This window comes from Copadichromis virginalis, linkage group LG22 (genome assembly GCF_057382275.1).
Source record: "Copadichromis virginalis isolate Kocher_CV1m ecotype Utaka linkage group LG22, C_Virginalis_male_GT1.1, whole genome shotgun sequence".
Classification (NCBI taxonomy): Eukaryota; Metazoa; Chordata; class Actinopteri; order Cichliformes; family Cichlidae; genus Copadichromis; species Copadichromis virginalis.
The window spans coordinates 14,637,438-14,655,356 of record NC_140638.1 but is presented as its reverse complement, the minus strand read 5'-3'; the positions used below and the strand labels follow the sequence as shown (position 1 = coordinate 14,655,356).

At 39.8% G+C, this 17,919-nt stretch overlaps 2 protein-coding genes across 2 annotated transcripts; both read left to right on the top strand.

Moving 5' to 3' along the window:
* Window positions 1-945: 945 nt before the first annotated feature.
* On the top strand, window positions 946-6,817 carry LOC146683017 (kelch-like protein 10). The gene is made up of 5 exons (XM_085446261.1): window positions 946-1,204; window positions 2,465-2,948; window positions 3,361-3,975; window positions 4,846-4,995; window positions 6,373-6,817. The coding sequence occupies exons 1-5, from the start codon at window positions 1,053-1,055 to the stop codon at window positions 6,733-6,735; spliced, it is 1,764 nt and encodes a 587-aa protein (XP_085302387.1). The 5' UTR covers window positions 946-1,052; the 3' UTR covers window positions 6,736-6,817.
* Window positions 6,818-11,284: 4,467 nt separating this feature from the next.
* On the top strand, window positions 11,285-17,210 carry LOC146683016 (kelch-like protein 10). Its single transcript, XM_085446136.1, has 5 exons — window positions 11,285-11,537; window positions 12,798-13,281; window positions 13,694-14,308; window positions 15,224-15,373; window positions 16,766-17,210. Exons 1-5 carry the CDS (start codon window positions 11,386-11,388, stop codon window positions 17,126-17,128), a joined length of 1,764 nt encoding a protein of 587 aa, XP_085302262.1. The 5' UTR covers window positions 11,285-11,385; the 3' UTR covers window positions 17,129-17,210.
* Window positions 17,211-17,919: the final 709 nt, after the last annotated feature.

The following is a 17,919-nucleotide window of genomic DNA, read 5'->3' as shown; positions in this document are numbered from 1 at the left end:
CTCAATATTAGAAGCAGGTGTATGCCTTATACTGTCATCACTGCCACCCTGCTGCATCTGACTGAAGCATCCTGATGCCAGGCTGAGCATGCATGACGCATGATCCCACATGATCCCTTGCATGACCATCTGACTGTTCTTGGTGGAAGTGACTTGACAGAGCTATTGAGATGAAGTTCTCTAACCTGTACGACAACCCGGCCTGTGGCAGTTTGAGTGTCGCCTCCACATTGCCAGAGATCACTAGCATATCCAGACACTTCCTTGGCCAGCATTTAGTGTTGATATCTCTCCCACTGAATATGCCTGGGTAATTTTGGGCTGGCATGTTCATTAGAGGCAACCAGAACCCATTGCAGCTGGATGCTGCATATATCTATGAATGGAAAGAAATTGCTCAACAACAGATCTGCAGTCTGTGCTCAAACAAGTGACTGCTTGCACCTGTTTGAGGTAATACTGTCAAGCACCGTCATTATATCAGTCTTGTACTATACATACAGTGTATATATGTGTTTTGTTTGTTTGTTTCTTTCTTACTACTATTGTACATCAGTAAAGTGCAGGAGCCCATTTTTCCAACTAGATAAAAGTCTAATACAACCCAAGAAAACAGCTTAGCCATGAATCACACTTTGTAATATCTGTGTTCGGATATTACAAAGTCATTTTATTAAAAAAATGGCCTATTAAGGTTAAATGTGAGCTAAATATGATATTGTAGTCCATTCGTAAGAGTGTTTTGAAGTGCTTATTTTACTAGTTGACCTCTGTGAGGCAAACATACAAAATGCTGTATGCTATCTGTGAGGCTCATATGCATTTTTTAAAATCCAAATCAAATCAAAACAAAGCTTTTATGCAATGAAAGGTTCATTAAAACAATGTAAATATACATTTCAAAACAATTCTATGGGGCAACTGTTGCCAAGTCATGATGATGTCATAGGCTCCATTCCCCAAATTCCACAGTTAGATTTGATTTTGTGATCTGAACACTTCAAGACAAACTTCAGACAAAAAAACTAAGAAAAACAGTCACAAAACTCAAGATGAGTGAAGAAGGCCAGCCGCCATACAAGTCGAGCTCAGTGTATAATGAACTCCGTTCGGAGGGACAATTTTGTGATGCAATCATCAAAGTGGAGGATGTTGAATTTCCGGTCCACAGGGTCATCCTGTGTAACTGTACGCCGTACTTCAGGTGAGTTGCTTACCTGATAATGTGAAGGACAGTTGACTGGTTTATACCTGTGAAAAATGTAATTCATGTACTTAGTCTGTGAAACAGTGCCAACAAAAAGGAACAGGTTGAATCATAAAACTTTTGTGATAGAAAGACTTTGTCACGGTCAACTGACAGATACACCCAAAACATAATGCAAACATTTGCAGATTTCATCTTTACCTTCACAGAGATTCCACTTCAGTAAATGTGCCATTTAAAAAGCACTGTGAATCACTTGGTTATTATATGAACTAAATTCAGACTGTGTTGAACTGAAGTCTAATTTATGTGTTTTATTAAGTTACAACATTTTGATGCACTCTTATCAACCCAATAAAACACACCAGGCTTACTGATACTAAAAAGATTGAACTCTGTTATAAAGTCATACGCTGAGCAAAAGTTTATAGATGAGTTTTTGTTCATTTGTTTATTTGTTTGTTAAGCCATTTAATGCTGATCTATGAATCATTCAAGCATAAAAAGGACACCTACCATAACTCGAAGGATGAACCATTATTGTTTCTACACATAACACACAACTTAGTGAAGAACCAGCGTTAAAGACAAAACAAGGAGTAGCACACATAAAAAAGTAATGATCTACAGCAGATGAACAGTATCCGAAAGTCATGTCCTTAAGAAGTCCAGCAAATTCCTGACACAAAACCATTTAATCCATCTACTTATCATGAAACCTCATCAGAAATGGTTGTGGAAGGAAAACAGAGACTGTAATTAAGCAACATGCACTGGAACTTCCATAAGGAAAGGAAACAGACTGAGGTATGCCAAATTATGCAATAACTAGACTAAAGATCAGAGCAAACTGGCCTTATGGAGTTGATTTCAACATTTGTCATAGAGGTACAACAGTGAGTGTCTAGAGTTAACTTTAAAACACGGTGGAGGCTCTGTCGTGGTGTGGGACTGCATTGTGTTTGGCAAAAGCTTCATAAACATGGTGCCAATGTAATAAAGACATTGAAAACCCAACAATCAAGCGCACTAAACATGTACAAACTCTGTTTTGGAGTTATATACTCTATGGCAATATGGACTAGACATTACAAGACTATCACAGTAATCACATAGCAACACATGTAATTAGGAAATCATTTCCATTCCTGTCAACAGATTTTATATATTTATCTTACTTGTGCATGACATAGTTTATTATCTTGTTGCCTCCACACCTTTTAATATTCTCTACTCTGTCTCCATCTCTACCCTCAGGGCTCTTTTCATCCGCTGGAGCAACCCAGACAAACAGGTCTTCAACATACCTGGCGTGTCTCCTGAGATGATGGCACTCATCATTAACTTTGCATACACCGGCTCAGTTTCCATAACGGGGGAAAATGTAGTGGAACTTCTCATGGCAGCTGATCAATTCAATGCAATGGACATTGTGAAACTCTGCTCTGACTTCCTCGGGGAGCAACTGTGCCCAGAGAACTGCGTTGGCATTTGGCAGTTCACAAAAGTATGCTTATCACCCGAACTACGCGCCAAGGCCTACCACTACATCATCAATAACTTTAAGCAGGTTGTTCTTGAGGAGGAGTTCCTGCAGCTAACTGTGGAGGAACTTGCTGACATCCTTGATAGAGACGACCTCAATGTGCAGTTGGAGACCACTGTGTATGAAGTGCTTACAAAGTGGATTAGCCATGTACCTGCAGAACGGAAACAACACCTCACCGCTCTGTTGCCCAAGGTCTATAAACTTTCATTACTACATTTAGTTTGGACTTAAATCTTCAGCATTTAAGTCATAGATTGAGTCGATCCATCTGGGTATAAGGATGCTTTAATATCTCAAGATGTTGCTCTTTTCAGCTGTAGCCAAACCACATTTAAGAAATTCTCTTCAAGAGCATTAAAACTGTATCAGATCTCTACACACATGCTATAGAATAAATTATATTTATTAAGTATAGTTGCTAGGGCTATGACTAAAAACTGTTCCTGCTGATGAAAAGGCTAATGGTGTCTGACTTTGGTCGCTCTCTTGCTAGCAATAAGAAAATTAAACAACATTAGGAGCATTATCCTAAAGAAGCTTGAGTTTACTAAAACTGATGTAGTTGAAATTCATAGTCATATTCTCTTCTGTCATCTCTCTGTAGGTCCGACTGGGATTGATGACGTCTGACTACCTAAAGGACAATTTGCTGTCTAGTGAGCTGGTGGGGGCCAATTCTGAGTGCGTGTCCATGATAAGTAATGTCATCTTAGACATACATGGTCTAGGAAGCAGACCCTTCATGTCTGGCTTGTGTCACCCTCTTGCTCGTCCCCGCCTGCCTCATTCCATCCTGCTGGCCATTGGGGGGTGGAGTGGTGGTGATCCAACTAACGGCATCGAGGCCTACGATTGCCGGGCTAACCGCTGGGTAAACGTAACGAACAACCTCGAGTGTCCTCGTGCTTATCATGGAGCCGCCTTCCTCAACGGGTACGTCTACTTCATTGGTGGCTTCGACAGGGTGGAGCATTTCAGCAGCGTCCGTAGGTTTGACCTGACCACTCGCGCCTGTAATGAGGTGGGGCCCATGCACTCCCTCCGCTGCTATGTGAGTGTGACTGTGTTGAACGGGTTCATCTATGCCCTGGGAGGCTACGACGGGCATGTACGACTCAGCAGTGCAGAGCGCTATCAACCTGAAATCAACCAGTGGAGTCTTATTGCACCGATGCACGAACAGAGGAGCGACGCCAGCTGCACAACACTTAACAACCGGGTGGGTGAAGTATAAGAGTAGCAGAGAAATAGAGTAGGGTCTCAGGCACACAGGCCTAGAGACCTGTCAGCAACCTTTGGTAACAACCAGTAGCTAGGGAAAAATGTGTACTCCTCAGCTGGTTAGGCAGTGATTGTATGAAAGACTCTACAGATTTCTACAGCAAATAGTTTGTGAGTATTTGCAGACAAGTCAGAGTACTCCATGCAAACCTCAACAGTCTGCTTACGACCAAAGGAAACACAGGGAGGCTTGTGGTGCAACACCTTCCTGGTTACAATTTCACAGTAGTGACAGCCATCAACCTCCAGCAACCACTTGCCAACCAGTCAGGGAATACACATTTTTACAGTGAAGCGAGGTGCAAGATAGGTCACAAACTGGTTTCTATGTTCATGTTTTCAAATTCAAAAGTATAGTTTAAAAAGTTGAAAAATATACTAATATATATCTATTTTGTTTCTAACTGATCACAAGTGCATCTTTGCATTTATGTACAGTACTTTAGTTGAGTTGACTTGTCAACTAAAATATAACAGATATTAAAAAAATAGTAAAACACATCATTATTTTATTATATTAAGATCCCAGATTACAATTATATATCTGCATTCCTGAACAGAAAAATTAGCCTTATTGATTGAATGTTATGTTTGATTCATTTCTGGGTTTCTGACTGAAAGAAGTCCCACATACTCAGGTAAAATTTGGGTGCATAAACATGTTTTTATGACAGGTAATTGTAAAACACACACATTTGTTATTACACATTTGTATTTTTCAGTTGGACACTTGGGTACTGAGTATCGGTCTTACTTCACAAATGACTAAGAAATGTAAAGATATTTAATGTCCCTTTTTTGTTTTCAGATTTACATTTGTGGTGGATTCAATGGCAACGAGTGTCTACAGACAGCTGAATATTACAACCCAGAGAGCAACCAGTGGACGATGATCAGTCCCATGAACAGCCGCCGCAGCGGGATAGGTGTCATTGCATATGCGGATCATGTCTTTGCAGTAAGACCACAAAGTAGTGCTGACACTCACGTAACATACAAATCAAATCTGTAATGTGCTTTGATCAGCAAGGCTTAACACAGATTTGGCTGACACAGAATTTTGTTAACTTTGTTTTGTATTTATCAATGATCAGATTCCTATCCTGACCACAGGTTCAGAGAAGGCATTCTTACTCATTCTATGTATTAATTTAACCGATTAATGTTTCTGCCTCATTCCCAGAATGTTGTGTCTTTAATGATTTCACTGATGATTTCACATTTCACTCAGTACAACAGAAATACTTATTCAAAACCAACATTGTCATCCTCATCGTTCCATAGAGGACATATGTTAGAGACAATTTCAAACTCATCCTGCAACACCTTTAGAAAAATGAGGGAATAAGCCAAGTGATTAGAACTCATCCTCTGGGGACGGTAGGCATTTTAGCTATAAATTTTATCTTGCTATTTGCCTTAAAACCACTTATTTAGTTGTTTTGCAGCTGCACCCTTTGGTAAAAAGCAAAGATTTTAGTCTCACCTTCTGAGGCACCCTTCTTTATTTAGCTAGCTACCGTTTAGTATTTATTTTCTATTCAGACTAAGTCTCTAATCAAATAAAGGAAAAGTTATTATCAGCAGAATGCAGTGACCTTACCCTGGTGCTGACCTCAGGGTCTTTGATCAGGCTTTTAGGCCCCAAGGCCTGTCAGGGCTACTTTAATCTGTTATAGGAAGAAAGGACTGGAACGCAATGTTCCTTTTTGGACTAAAGGCAAAAGAGCTGTGAAGACATTTATACTGAAAACACAAATACTTTTTGTTGAGGGCTATTCATCTTTGTTGATAATAGCGTGGTGTGATAGACAACAGTGCTTTAATAGCTGTAGTTGAGGCTTGAGTGAAAAAAGGTCTCATACAGACTTCCTCAACAGCTGGCTTCTACTTTATTTTACTTTCTCCTCTTAACCCAGAAGTCATTTTCACACACCACTGCACCCTGATCTTTTCTAGACATTCCCAACAAATGTGGGCCTGTGAGGATGCAAATACTGGGACATTAATGGGCCTTTTTTAAACAATTTTTATGTGTAAACTCCATATAACAGCATGAGAATATGTCAGGTAGCTGTTCGCTTTATCCAGGTAAAACCCTAAACCAATCAGAGTATTTCCAGTAGTCAGATCACACCTAAGGTAAACAATCTCCTTGTATCTGCTACATATTAAGGGAAACTTTGGACAGTATTGCAACTTAATTCTTCAGTCATTTTCTGGAGTATCTGTGCAAAAACAGCTAAAGACATATAGCAGGTACATTTTCTTACAGGGGTACGGTGAAGCTGGTTACACTTACATTCAATCATTTGACCCACGTATTTACTTTTAGGTTGGTGGCTTCGATGGAAACAACCGTCTGCGCACCGCTGAGGCTTACAACCCACATTCCAATACGTGGAACCTCGTGTCCTCTATGCTGACCCCCCGCAGCAACTTTGGCATTGAGGTAATTGACGATCGCCTCTTTGTCGTCGGGGGTTTCAACGGCTTCACCACCACTTCGAACGTTGAGTACTACGACACTTTAACCAATGAGTGGTATGAGGCGTGCGACATGGAGATTTTCCGCAGCGCCTTGAGCTGCTGTGTGGTGTCCGGACTTTGCAACATGACTGAGTACACCTTTCCTCGTGACTTCCTGCCACTTGCCAATGTGCCAGAAGAAGCAATGGAGTCAGCAGAGTCCACATAACATCTTTAAAGTGCTGTACTGCCATGTGTTAACATCTGAGTCTCCAACATGAAGGACTGAAATAAATCTTTAGAGCATTAAACTGCTGGTGAACTGGACATTTTTTGTAGGTATCTCAAAAACTTCCAGTAGGAGAGCCTGCACTGTAGATACTGGGTTTTATTAAGAGAATGCAATTGCAACAATAACAAATTGAAAAGATTTTTTCATTCCCTGTAATGTATGGCTGCTGAGTAGCCATACCAGACATGCACACAGGGTGACTAGATCACAATAAGCCGCATGTCAGACTTTTCAACTCTTGCTAGGTAAACACAATAAGAATAAAGGGAAGTTTTCACTCCCCCTTGTTATTTCAGCTGTGCTTCTGTCTGGTAACAGTCTATAGGTTTGAGTAAGGATGTATCCATAGGTCTTTTTGGAGCACTAGCTGACAATTTATGAATCTTTAGCCAAATATCACACAAATATACTGTGTCGCTTCACACCATTTTTTCTTTTATGTGAAACTGAAAAATAACTCTATTTCTCAGTATATCTGTCATCTGCTTTGTGGTATTTTCCACTATATTGCACAGAATGATATATTTGTTCATGATAAAAGCACCAACTTTATATGTACTGAGGAAAATCCAGTGTTTAGAAAGGTGGATGTCCTGCAGAGCCTGTAAAATGTGGGACATTGGTTCAAGATGTGGGAGAGGGGGGAAAGCATAAAAATGCTGTGCAGTCCCCCTTATAGAGGGACATCTGATCCCCCAACCTGCACAACATGAAGGTTGAAGCAACACCAGTAACACAACACCTTATGGAGGTAAACGTGTAGACAGTGATGTGCAAAGCTGTTCATAGGAACATCCTCCATCCATGGTGGTATCATCTTTATTCTGATGCTGAATTGATTGATTTATGAATTTACTGTAAACATTTCTTACATTTTTCTTATTGCAAGCAGACAAACCTGTCCCAGGATTGTTCCTGCTGCTCCATTTTATAAACACTCTAAATCAAACTCATTCCATTATAATTTTAATTTTAGGATGATGTTTTCATTAAATGCTCTACATCTGCATCAAACCAGGCTTGTCATATACAACCTGCTTTTAGTCGTATATATTATATCTTTGAGCAATTGCTCAGCAACAGAGTTGGACGTGCGTGCAGTTTGTGCTCAGACAGGTGACTGCTTGCACCTGTCTGTGGTAACACTGTCAAGCACCGTCATTATAACAGTCTTGCACTATACATGCAGTGCGTATATCATATTGTGGCTCTATAAAAATCTATTTAGATCATAAACCTGTGTTTTGTTTGTTTGTTTGTTTGTTTCTTACTACTATTGTACATCAGTAAAGTGCAGGAGCCCATTTTTCCAACTAGATAAAAGTCTAATACAACCCAAGAAAACAGCTTAACCATGAATCACACTTTGTAATATCTGTGTTTGGCACTGTCATGTATTTTTAGACTCATATGTTTAATAACAAATATTTTGGCTTGTGTAGTAAGGAAAGTACAGGGGGTATAATGAAGTGTCCACAAAGAATTTTTTCCAATGACCTAGCATGCATAAAAACAGGACCATCACTAATACACAATACTTTGACTCTGTTCATGTTACAGCATTGTGTATTAAAATGTGGGTAAAAACTGATGGTTACAAATGTTTATTTGTGTGTTTGTAGTTTCCTGGGGAGATAAACTGGATTGCATTTTTGTTGGGAACTGTTATTTCAACATAACGGAGTCTAGTACAGCACGTCCCCAACAACTGGAACCTCAGTAATAACAGAGCCAACACACGAAACCATAAAATGCAGAAAAATCTGAAAAAACGTCCTATTAACGTTGAATATGAGCTAAATATGATATTGTAGTCCATTCGTAAGAGTGTTTTGAAGTGCTTATTTTACTAGTTGACCTCTGTGAGGCAAACATACAAAATGCTGTATGCTATCTGTGAGGCTCATATGCAATTTTTTAAAATCCAAATCAAATCAAAACAAAGCTTTTATGCAATGAAAGGTTCATTAAAACAATGTAAATATACCTTTCAAAACAATTCTATGGGGCAACTGTTGCCAAGTCATGATGATGTCATAGGCTCCATTCCCCAAATTCCACAGTTAGATTTGATTTTGTGATCTGAACACTTCAAGACAAACTTCAGACAAAAAAACTAAGAAAAACAGTCACAAAACTCAAGATGAGTGAAGAAGGCCAGCCGCCATACAAGTCGAGCTCAGTGTATAATGAACTCCGTTCGGAGGGACAATTTTGTGATGCAATCATCAAAGTGGAGGATGTTGAATTTCCGGTCCACAGGGTCATCCTGTGTAACTGTACGCCGTACTTCAGGTGAGTTGCTTACCTGATAATGTGAAGGACAGTTGACTGGTTTATACCTGTGAAAAATGTAATTCATGTACTTAGTCTGTGAAACAGTGCCAACAAAAAGGAACGGGTTGAATCATAAAACTTTTGTGATAGAAAGACTTTGTCATGGTCAACTGACAGATACACCCAAAACATAATGCAAACATTTGCAGATTTCATCTTTACCTTCACAGAGATTCCACTTCAGTAAATGTGCCATTTAAAAAGCACTGTGAATCACTTGGTGATTGTGTGAAGTCTAATTGAAGTGTTTTATTAAGTTATATTAATATCTTCCCCACTGTTTGATACAGTAAGACACACCAGACTTCCTGATACTAAAAATGTTGAATTTTGTTATACAGTTATACGCTGAGCAAAAGTTTTGAGTTGCCTCTCATTTTTTTATATTTTGCTTTGAAACAAATGATTTTTTAAAAGTCCACTTGAGCAATAGTTCTCAACGTGTTTTTTTTGAAGACTTGTAAAGGTTTCGTTTGGACATTTTTCACCCTTTTTAGTCCAGTGATTGTACCCGAGGAATGGTTTTGTTTTTGTTCATTTGTTTATTTGTTTGTTAAGCCATTTAAGGCTGATCTGTTTTCTGTCATACAGTGAAAGCTTGACGGAGCTACAATGGCCTAATTTTCTGCTTAACTTTGTAAATTATAACAAGTTCCGCTTTAGTGCTATACCAGTCAGAAAAACAAACAAAAACAAAACAAGGCTTATGTTGCAAATGCAATAAATTGTCAGTCTTTCTTTTAAATGCGTTTCTTAGTACATAATTTTAATATTGTAGAGAACCCAAACATATTCTGCGAGCAGTCTTTGGTTCAAGTTGAATGATTTTAGTCAGTGGCGGGGTTGGGGTTTCTTTGCCAAGCCCAAATAAACTCACTTGTACAGCTCAGAATAGGTTCAAGTTAATGCATTCCCATTCGCGCACACTCATATTCAGACTCCTCAGAATGCAGAAGCCAGTGATCAAGCCACTGACCTGCTAATTTATTGACCACCAGATGTATCTTGTAAGCCACTGCCATCGTGCACACATGTGGCACAGTGGTGCAGTGATTAGCGAACAAAAACGCATATGAGGCTAAACTGGCAATTCTTAATTAGTCATAGGTGTGAGTGTGAATGTCCTTTCTGTCTCTCTGTGACAGACTGGCAACCTGTCTGGATGCATAGACGGGTGCCGCATTCTCAAGGCACGAGTCTCAATATTAGAAGCAGGTGTATGCCTTATACTGTCATCACTGCCACCCTGCTGCATCTGACTGAAGCATCCTGATGCCAGGCTGAGCATGCATGACGCATGATCCCGCGTGATCCCTTGCATGACCATCTGACTGTTCTTGGTGGAAGTGACTTGACAGAGCTATCGAGATGAAGTTCTCTAACCTGTACGACAACCCAGCCTGTGGCAGTTTGAGTGTCGCCTCCACATTGCCAGAGATCACTAGCATATCCAGACACTTCCTTGGCCAGCATTTAGTGTTGATATCTCTCCCACTGAATATGCCTGGGTAATTTTGGGCTGGCATGTTCATTAGAGGCAACCAGAACCCATTGCAGCTGGATGCTGCATATATCTATGAATGGAAAGAAATTGCTCAACAACAGATCTGCAGTCTGTGCTCAGACAGGTGACTGTTTGCACCTGTTTGAGGTAATACTGTCAAGCACCGTCATTATAACAGTCTTGTACTATACATACAGTGTATATATGTGTTTTGTTTCTTTCTTTCTTTCTTACTACTATTGTACATCAGTAAAGTGCAGGAGCCCATTTTTCCAACTAGATAAAAGTCTAATACAACCCAAGAAAACAGCTTAGCCATGAATCACACTTTGTAATATCTGTGTTCGGATATTACAAAGTCATTTTATTAAAAAAACGTCCTATTAAGGTTAAATGTGAGCTAAATATGATATTGTAGTCCATTCGTAAGAGTGTTTTGAAGTGCTTATTTTACTAGTTGACCTCTGTGAGGCAAACATACAAAATGCTGTATGCTATCTGTGAGGCTCATATGCATTTTTTTAAATCCAAATCAAATCAAAACAAAGCTTTTATGCAATGAAAGGTTCATTAAAACAATGTAAATATACATTTCAAAACAATTCTATGGGGCAACTGTTGCCAAGTCATGATGATGTCATAGGCTCCATTCCCCAAATTCCACAGTTAGATTTGATTTTGTGATCTGAACACTTCAAGACAAACTTCAGACAAAAAAACTAAGAAAAACAGTCACAAAACTCAAGATGAGTGAAGAAGGCCAGCCGCCATACAAGTCGAGCTCAGTGTATAATGAACTCCGTTCGGAGGGACAATTTTGTGATGCAATCATCAAAGTGGAGGATGTTGAATTTCCGGTCCACAGGGTCATCCTGTGTAACTGTACGCCGTACTTCAGGTGAGTTGCTTACCTGATAATGTGAAGGACAGTTGACTGGTTTATACCTGTGAAAAATGTAATTCATCTACTTAGTCTGTGAAATAGTGCCAACAAAAAGGAACAGGTTGAATCATAAAACTTTTGTGATAGAAAGACTTTGTCACGGTCAACTGACAGATACACCCAAAACATAATGCAAACATTTGCAGATTTCATCTTTACCTTCACAGAGATTCCACTTCAGTAAATGTGCCATTTAAAAAGCACTGTGAATCACTTGGTTATTATATGAACTAAATTCAGACTGTGTTGAACTGAAGTCTAATTTATGTGTTTTATTAAGTTACAACATTTTGATGCACTCTTATCAACCCAATAAAACACACCAGGCTTACTGATACTAAAAAGATTGAACTCTGTTATAAAGTCATACGCTGAGCAAAAGTTTATAGATGAGTTTTTGTTCATTTGTTTATTTGTTTGTTAAGCCATTTAATGCTGATCTATGAATCATTCAAGCATAAAAAGGACACCTACCATAACTCGAAGGATGAACCATTATTGTTTCTACACATAACACACAACTTAGTGAAGAACCAGCGTTAAAGACAAAACAAGGAGTAGCACACATAAAAAAGTAATGATCTACAGCAGATGAACAGTATCCGAAAGTCATGTCCTTAAGAAGTCCAGCAAATTCCTGACACAAAACCATTTAATCCATCTACTTATCATGAAACCTCATCAGAAATGGTTGTGGAAGGAAAACAGAGACTGTAATTAAGCAACATGCACTGGAACTTCCATAAGGAAAGGAAACAGACTGAGGTATGCCAAATTATGCAATAACTAGACTAAAGATCAGAGCAAACTGGCCTTATGGAGTTGATTTCAACATTTGTCATAGAGGTACAACAGTGAGTGTCTAGAGTTAACTTTAAAACACGGTGGAGGCTCTGTCGTGGTGTGGGACTGCATTGTGTTTGGCAAAAGCTTCATAAACATGGTGCCAATGTAATAAAGACATTGAAAACCCAACAATCAAGCGCACTAAACATGTACAAACTCTGTTTTGGAGTTATATACTCTATGGCAATATGGACTAGACATTACAAGACTATCACAGTAATCACATAGCAACACATGTAATTAGGAAATCATTTCCATTCCTGTCAACAGATTTTATATATTTATCTTGCTTGTGCATGACATAGTTTATTATCTTGTTGCCTCCACACTTTTTAATATTCTCTACTCTGTCTCCATCTCTACCCTCAGGGCTCTTTTCAGCCGCTGGAGCAACCCAGACAAACAGGTCTTCAACATACCTGGCGTGTCTCCTGAGATGATGGCACTCATCATTGACTTTGCATACACTGGCTCAGTTTCCATAACGGAGGAAAATGTAGTGGAACTTCTCATGGCAGCTGATCAATTCAATGCAATGGACATTGTGAAACTCTGCTCTGACTTCCTCGGGGAGCAACTGTGCCCAGAGAACTGCGTTGGCATTTGGCAGTTCACAAAAGTATGCTTATCACCCGAACTACGCGCCAAGGCCTACCACTACATCATCAATAACTTTAAGCAGGTTGTTCTTGAGGAGGAGTTCCTGCAGCTAACTGTGGAGGAACTTGCTGACATCCTTGATAGAGACGACCTCAATGTGCAGTTGGAGACCACTGTGTATGAAGTGCTTACAAAGTGGATTAGCCATGTACCTGCAGAACGGAAACAACACCTCACCGCTCTGTTGCCCAAGGTCTATAAACTTTCATTACTACATTTAGTTTGGACTTAAATCTTCAGCATTTAAGTCATAGATTGAGTCGATCCATCTGGGTATAAGGATGCTTTAATATCTCAAGATGTTGCTCTTTTCAGCTGTAGCCAAACCACATTTAAGAAATTCTCTTCAAGAGCATTAAAACCGTATCAGATCTCTACACACATGCTATAGAATAAATTATATTTATTAAGTATAGTTGCTAGGGCTATGACTAAAAACTGTCCCTGCTGACGAAAAGACTAATGGTGTCTGACTTTGGTCGCTCTCTTGCTAGCAATAAGAAAATTAAACAACATTAGGAGCATTATCCTAAAGAAGCTTGAGTTTACTAAAACTGATGTAGTTGAAATTCATAGTCATATTCTCTTCTGTCATCTCTCTGTAGGTCCGACTGGGATTGATGACGTCTGACTACCTAAAGGACAATTTGCTGTCTAGTGAGCTGGTGGGGGCCAATTCTGAGTGCGTGTCCATGATAAGTAATGTCATCTTAGACATACATGGTCTAGGAAGCAGACCCTTCATGTCTGGCTTGTGTCACCCTCTTGCTCGTCCCCGCCTGCCTCATTCCATCCTGCTGGCCATTGGGGGGTGGAGTGGTGGTGATCCAACTAACGGCATCGAGGCCTACGATTGCCGGGCTAACCGCTGGGTAAACGTAACGAACAACCTCGAGTATCCTCGTGCTTATCATGGAGCCGCCTTCCTCAACGGGTACGTCTACTTCATTGGTGGCTTCGACAGGGTGGAGCATTTCAGCAGCGTCCGTAGGTTTGACCTGACCACTCGCGCCTGTAATGAGGTGGGGCCCATGCACTTCCGCCGCTGCTATGTGAGTGTGACTGTGTTGAACGGGTTCATCTATGCCCTGGGAGGCTACGACGGGCATGTACGACTCAGCAGTGCAGAGCGCTATCAACCTGAAATCAACCAGTGGAGTCTTATTGCACCGATGCACGAACAGAGGAGCGACGCCAGCTGCACAACACTTAACAACCGGGTGGGTGAAGTAAAAGAGTAGCAGAGAAATAGAGTAGGGTCTCAGGCACACAGGCCTAGAGACCTGTCAGCAACCTTTGGTAACAACCAGTAGCTAGGGAAAAATGTGTACTCCTCAGCTGGTTAGGCAGTGATTGTATGAAAGACTCTACAGATTTCTACAGCAAATAGTTTGTGAGTATTTGCAGACAAGTCAGAGTACTCCATGCAAACCTCAACAGTCTGCTTACGACCAAAGGAAACACAAGGAGGCTTGTGGTGCAACACCTTCCTGGTTACAATTTCACAGTAGTGACAGCCATCAACCTCCAGCAAACACTTGCCAACCAGTCAGGGAATACACATTTTTACAGTGAAGCGAGGTGCAAGATAGGTCACAAACTGGTTTCTATGTTCATGTTTTCAAATTTAAAAGTATAGTTTAAAAAGTTGAAAAATATAGTAATATATATCTATTTTGTTTCTAACTGATCACAAGTGCATCTTTGCATTTATGTACAGTACTTTAGTTGAGTTGACTTGTCAACTAAAATATAACAGATATTAAAAAAATAGTAAAACACATCATTATTTTATTATATTATGATCCCAGATTACAATTATATATCTGCATTCCTGAACAGAAAAATTAGCCTTATTGATTGAATGTTATGTTTGATTCATTTCTGGCTTTCTGACTGAAAGAAGTCCCACATACTCAGGTAAAATTTGGGTGCATAAACATGTTTTTATGACAGGTAATTGTAAAACACACACATTTGTTATTACACATTTGTATTTTTCAGTTGGACACTTGGGTACTGAGTATCGGTCTTACTTCACAAATGATGTGGAAACATTTCACTTACAGGTAACATTGTTTCCAACTGAAATCTAAGAAATGTAAAGATATTTAATGTCCCTTTTTTGTTTTCAGATTTACATTTGTGGTGGATTCAATGGCAACGAGTGTCTACAGACAGCTGAATATTACAACCCAGAGAGCAACCAGTGGACGATGATCAGTCCCATGAACAGCCGCCGCAGCGGGATAGGTGTCATTGCATATGCGGATCATGTCTTTGCAGTAAGACCACAAAGTAGTGCTGACACTCACGTAACATACAAATCAAATCTGTAATGTGCTTTGATCAGCAAGGCTTAACACAGATTTGGCTGACACAGAATTTTGTTAACTTTGTTTTGTATTTATCAATGATCAGATTCCTATCCTGACCACAGGTTCAGAGAAGGCATTCTTACTCATTCTATGTATTAATTTAACCGATTAATGTTTCTGCCTCATTTTTTTTCATGTGCCTCATTCCCAGAATGTTGTGTCTTTAATGATTTCACTGATGATTTCACATTTCACTCAGTACAACAGAAATACTTATTCAAAACCAACATTGTCATCCTCATCGTTCCATAGAGGACATATGTTAGAGACAATTTCAAACTCATCCTGCAACACCTTTAGAAAAATGAGGGAATAAGCCAAGTGATTAGAACTCATCCTCTGGGGACGGTCGGCATTTTAGCTATAAATTTTATCTTGCTATTTGCCTTAAAACCACTTATTTAGTTGTTTTGCAGCTGCACCCTTTGGTAAAAAGCAAAGATTTTAGTCTCACCTTCTGAGACACCCTTCTTTATTTAGCTAGCTACCGTTTAGTATTTATTTTCTATTCAGACTAAGTCTCTAATCAAATAAAGGAAAAGTTATTATCAGCAGAATGCAGTGACCTTACCCTGGTGCTGACCTCAGGGTCTTTGATCAGGCTTTTAGGCCCCAAGGCCTGTCAGGGCTACTTTAATCTGTTATAGGAAGAAAGGACTGGAACTCAATGTTCCTTTTTGGACTAAAGGCAAAAGAGCTGTGAAGACATTTATACTGAAAACACAAATACTTTTTGTCGAGGGCTATTCATCTTTGTTGATAATAGCGTGGTGTGATAGACAACAGTGCTTTAATAGCTGTAGTTGAGGCTTGAGTGAAAAAAGGTCTCATACAGACTTCCTCAACAGCTGGCTTCTACTTTATTTTACTTTCTCCTCTTAACCCAGAAGTCATTTTCACACACCACTGCACCCTGATCTTTTCTAGACATTCCCAACAAATGTGGGCCTGTGAGGATGCAAATACTGGGACATTAATGGGCCTTTTTTAAACAATTTTTATGTGTAAACTCCATATAACAGCATGAGAATATGTCAGGTGTTCGCTTTATCCAGGTAAAACCCTAAACCAATCAGAGTATTTCCAGTAGTCAGATCACACCTAAGGTAAACAATCTCCTTGTATCTGCTACATATTAAGGGAAACTTTGGACAGTATTGCAACTTAATTCTTCAGTCATTTTCTGGAGTATCTGTGCAAAAACAGCTAAAGACATATAGCAGGTACATTTTCTTACAGGGGTACGGTGAAGCTGGTTACACTTACATTCAATCATTTGACCCACGTATTTACTTTTAGGTTGGTGGCTTCGATGGAAACAACCGTCTGCGCACCGCTGAGGCTTACAACCCACATTCCAATACGTGGAACCTCGTGTCCTCTATGCTGACCCCCCGCAGCAACTTTGGCATTGAGGTAATTGACGATCGCCTCTTTGTCGTCGGGGGTTTCAACGGCTTCACCACCACTTCGAACGTTGAGTACTACGACACTTTAACCAATGAGTGGTATGAGGCGTGCGACATGGAGATTTTCCGCAGCGCCTTGAGCTGCTGTGTGGTGTCCGGACTTTGCAACATGACTGAGTACACCTTTCCTCGTGACTTCCTGCCACTTGCCAATGTGCCAGAAGAAGCAATGGAGTCAGCAGAGTCCACGTAACATCTTTAAAGTGCTGTACTGCCATGTGTTAACATCTGAGTCTCCAACATGAAGGACTGAAATAAATCTTTAGAGCATTAAACTGCTGGTGAACTGGACATTTTTTGTAGGTATCTCAAAAACCTTCAGTAGGAGAGCCTGCACTGTAGATACTGGGTTTTATTAAGAGAATGCAATTGCAACAATAACAAATTGAAAAGATTTTTTCATTCCCTGTAATGTATGGCTGCTGAGTAGCCATACCAGACATGCACACAGGGTGACTAGATCACAATAAGCCGCATGTCGGACTTTTCAACTCTTGCTAGGTAAACACAATAAGAATAAAGGGAAGTTTTCACTCCCCCTTGTTATTTCAGCTGCGCTTCTGTCTGGTAACAGTCTATAGGTTTGAGTAAGGATGTATCCATAGGTCTTTTTGGAGCACTAGCTGACAATTTATGAATCTTTAGCCAAATATCACACAAATATACTGTGTCGCTTCACACCATTTTTTCTCTTATGTGAAACTGAAAAATAACTCTATTTCTCAGTATATCTGTCATCTGCTTTGTGGTATTTTCCACTATATTGCACAGAATGATATATTTGTTCATGATAAAAGCACCAACTTTATATGTACTGAGGAAAATCCAGTGTTTAGAAAGGTGGATGTCCTGCAGAGCCTGTAAAATGTGGGACATTGGTTCAAGATGTGGGAGAGGGGGGAAAGCATAAAAATGCTGTGCAGTCCCCCTTATAGAGGGACATCTGATCCCCCAACCTGCACAACATGAAGTATGAAGTAACAC

Coding starts and splice junctions, on each gene's coding strand:
- LOC146683017 (XM_085446261.1), top strand. CDS start 1,053: ATGAGTGAAGAAGGCCAGCCGCCATACAAGTCGAGCTCAGTGTATAAT. Junction 2,949..3,360: donor TCACCGCTCTGTTGCCCAAG/GTCTATAAACTT, acceptor ATCTCTCTGTAG/GTCCGACTGGGATTGATGAC. Junction 3,976..4,845: donor GCACAACACTTAACAACCGG/GTGGGTGAAGTA, acceptor TTTTGTTTTCAG/ATTTACATTTGTGGTGGATT.
- LOC146683016 (XM_085446136.1), top strand. CDS start 11,386: ATGAGTGAAGAAGGCCAGCCGCCATACAAGTCGAGCTCAGTGTATAAT. Junction 11,538..12,797: donor AACTGTACGCCGTACTTCAG/GTGAGTTGCTTA, acceptor CTCTACCCTCAG/GGCTCTTTTCAGCCGCTGGA. Junction 13,282..13,693: donor TCACCGCTCTGTTGCCCAAG/GTCTATAAACTT, acceptor ATCTCTCTGTAG/GTCCGACTGGGATTGATGAC.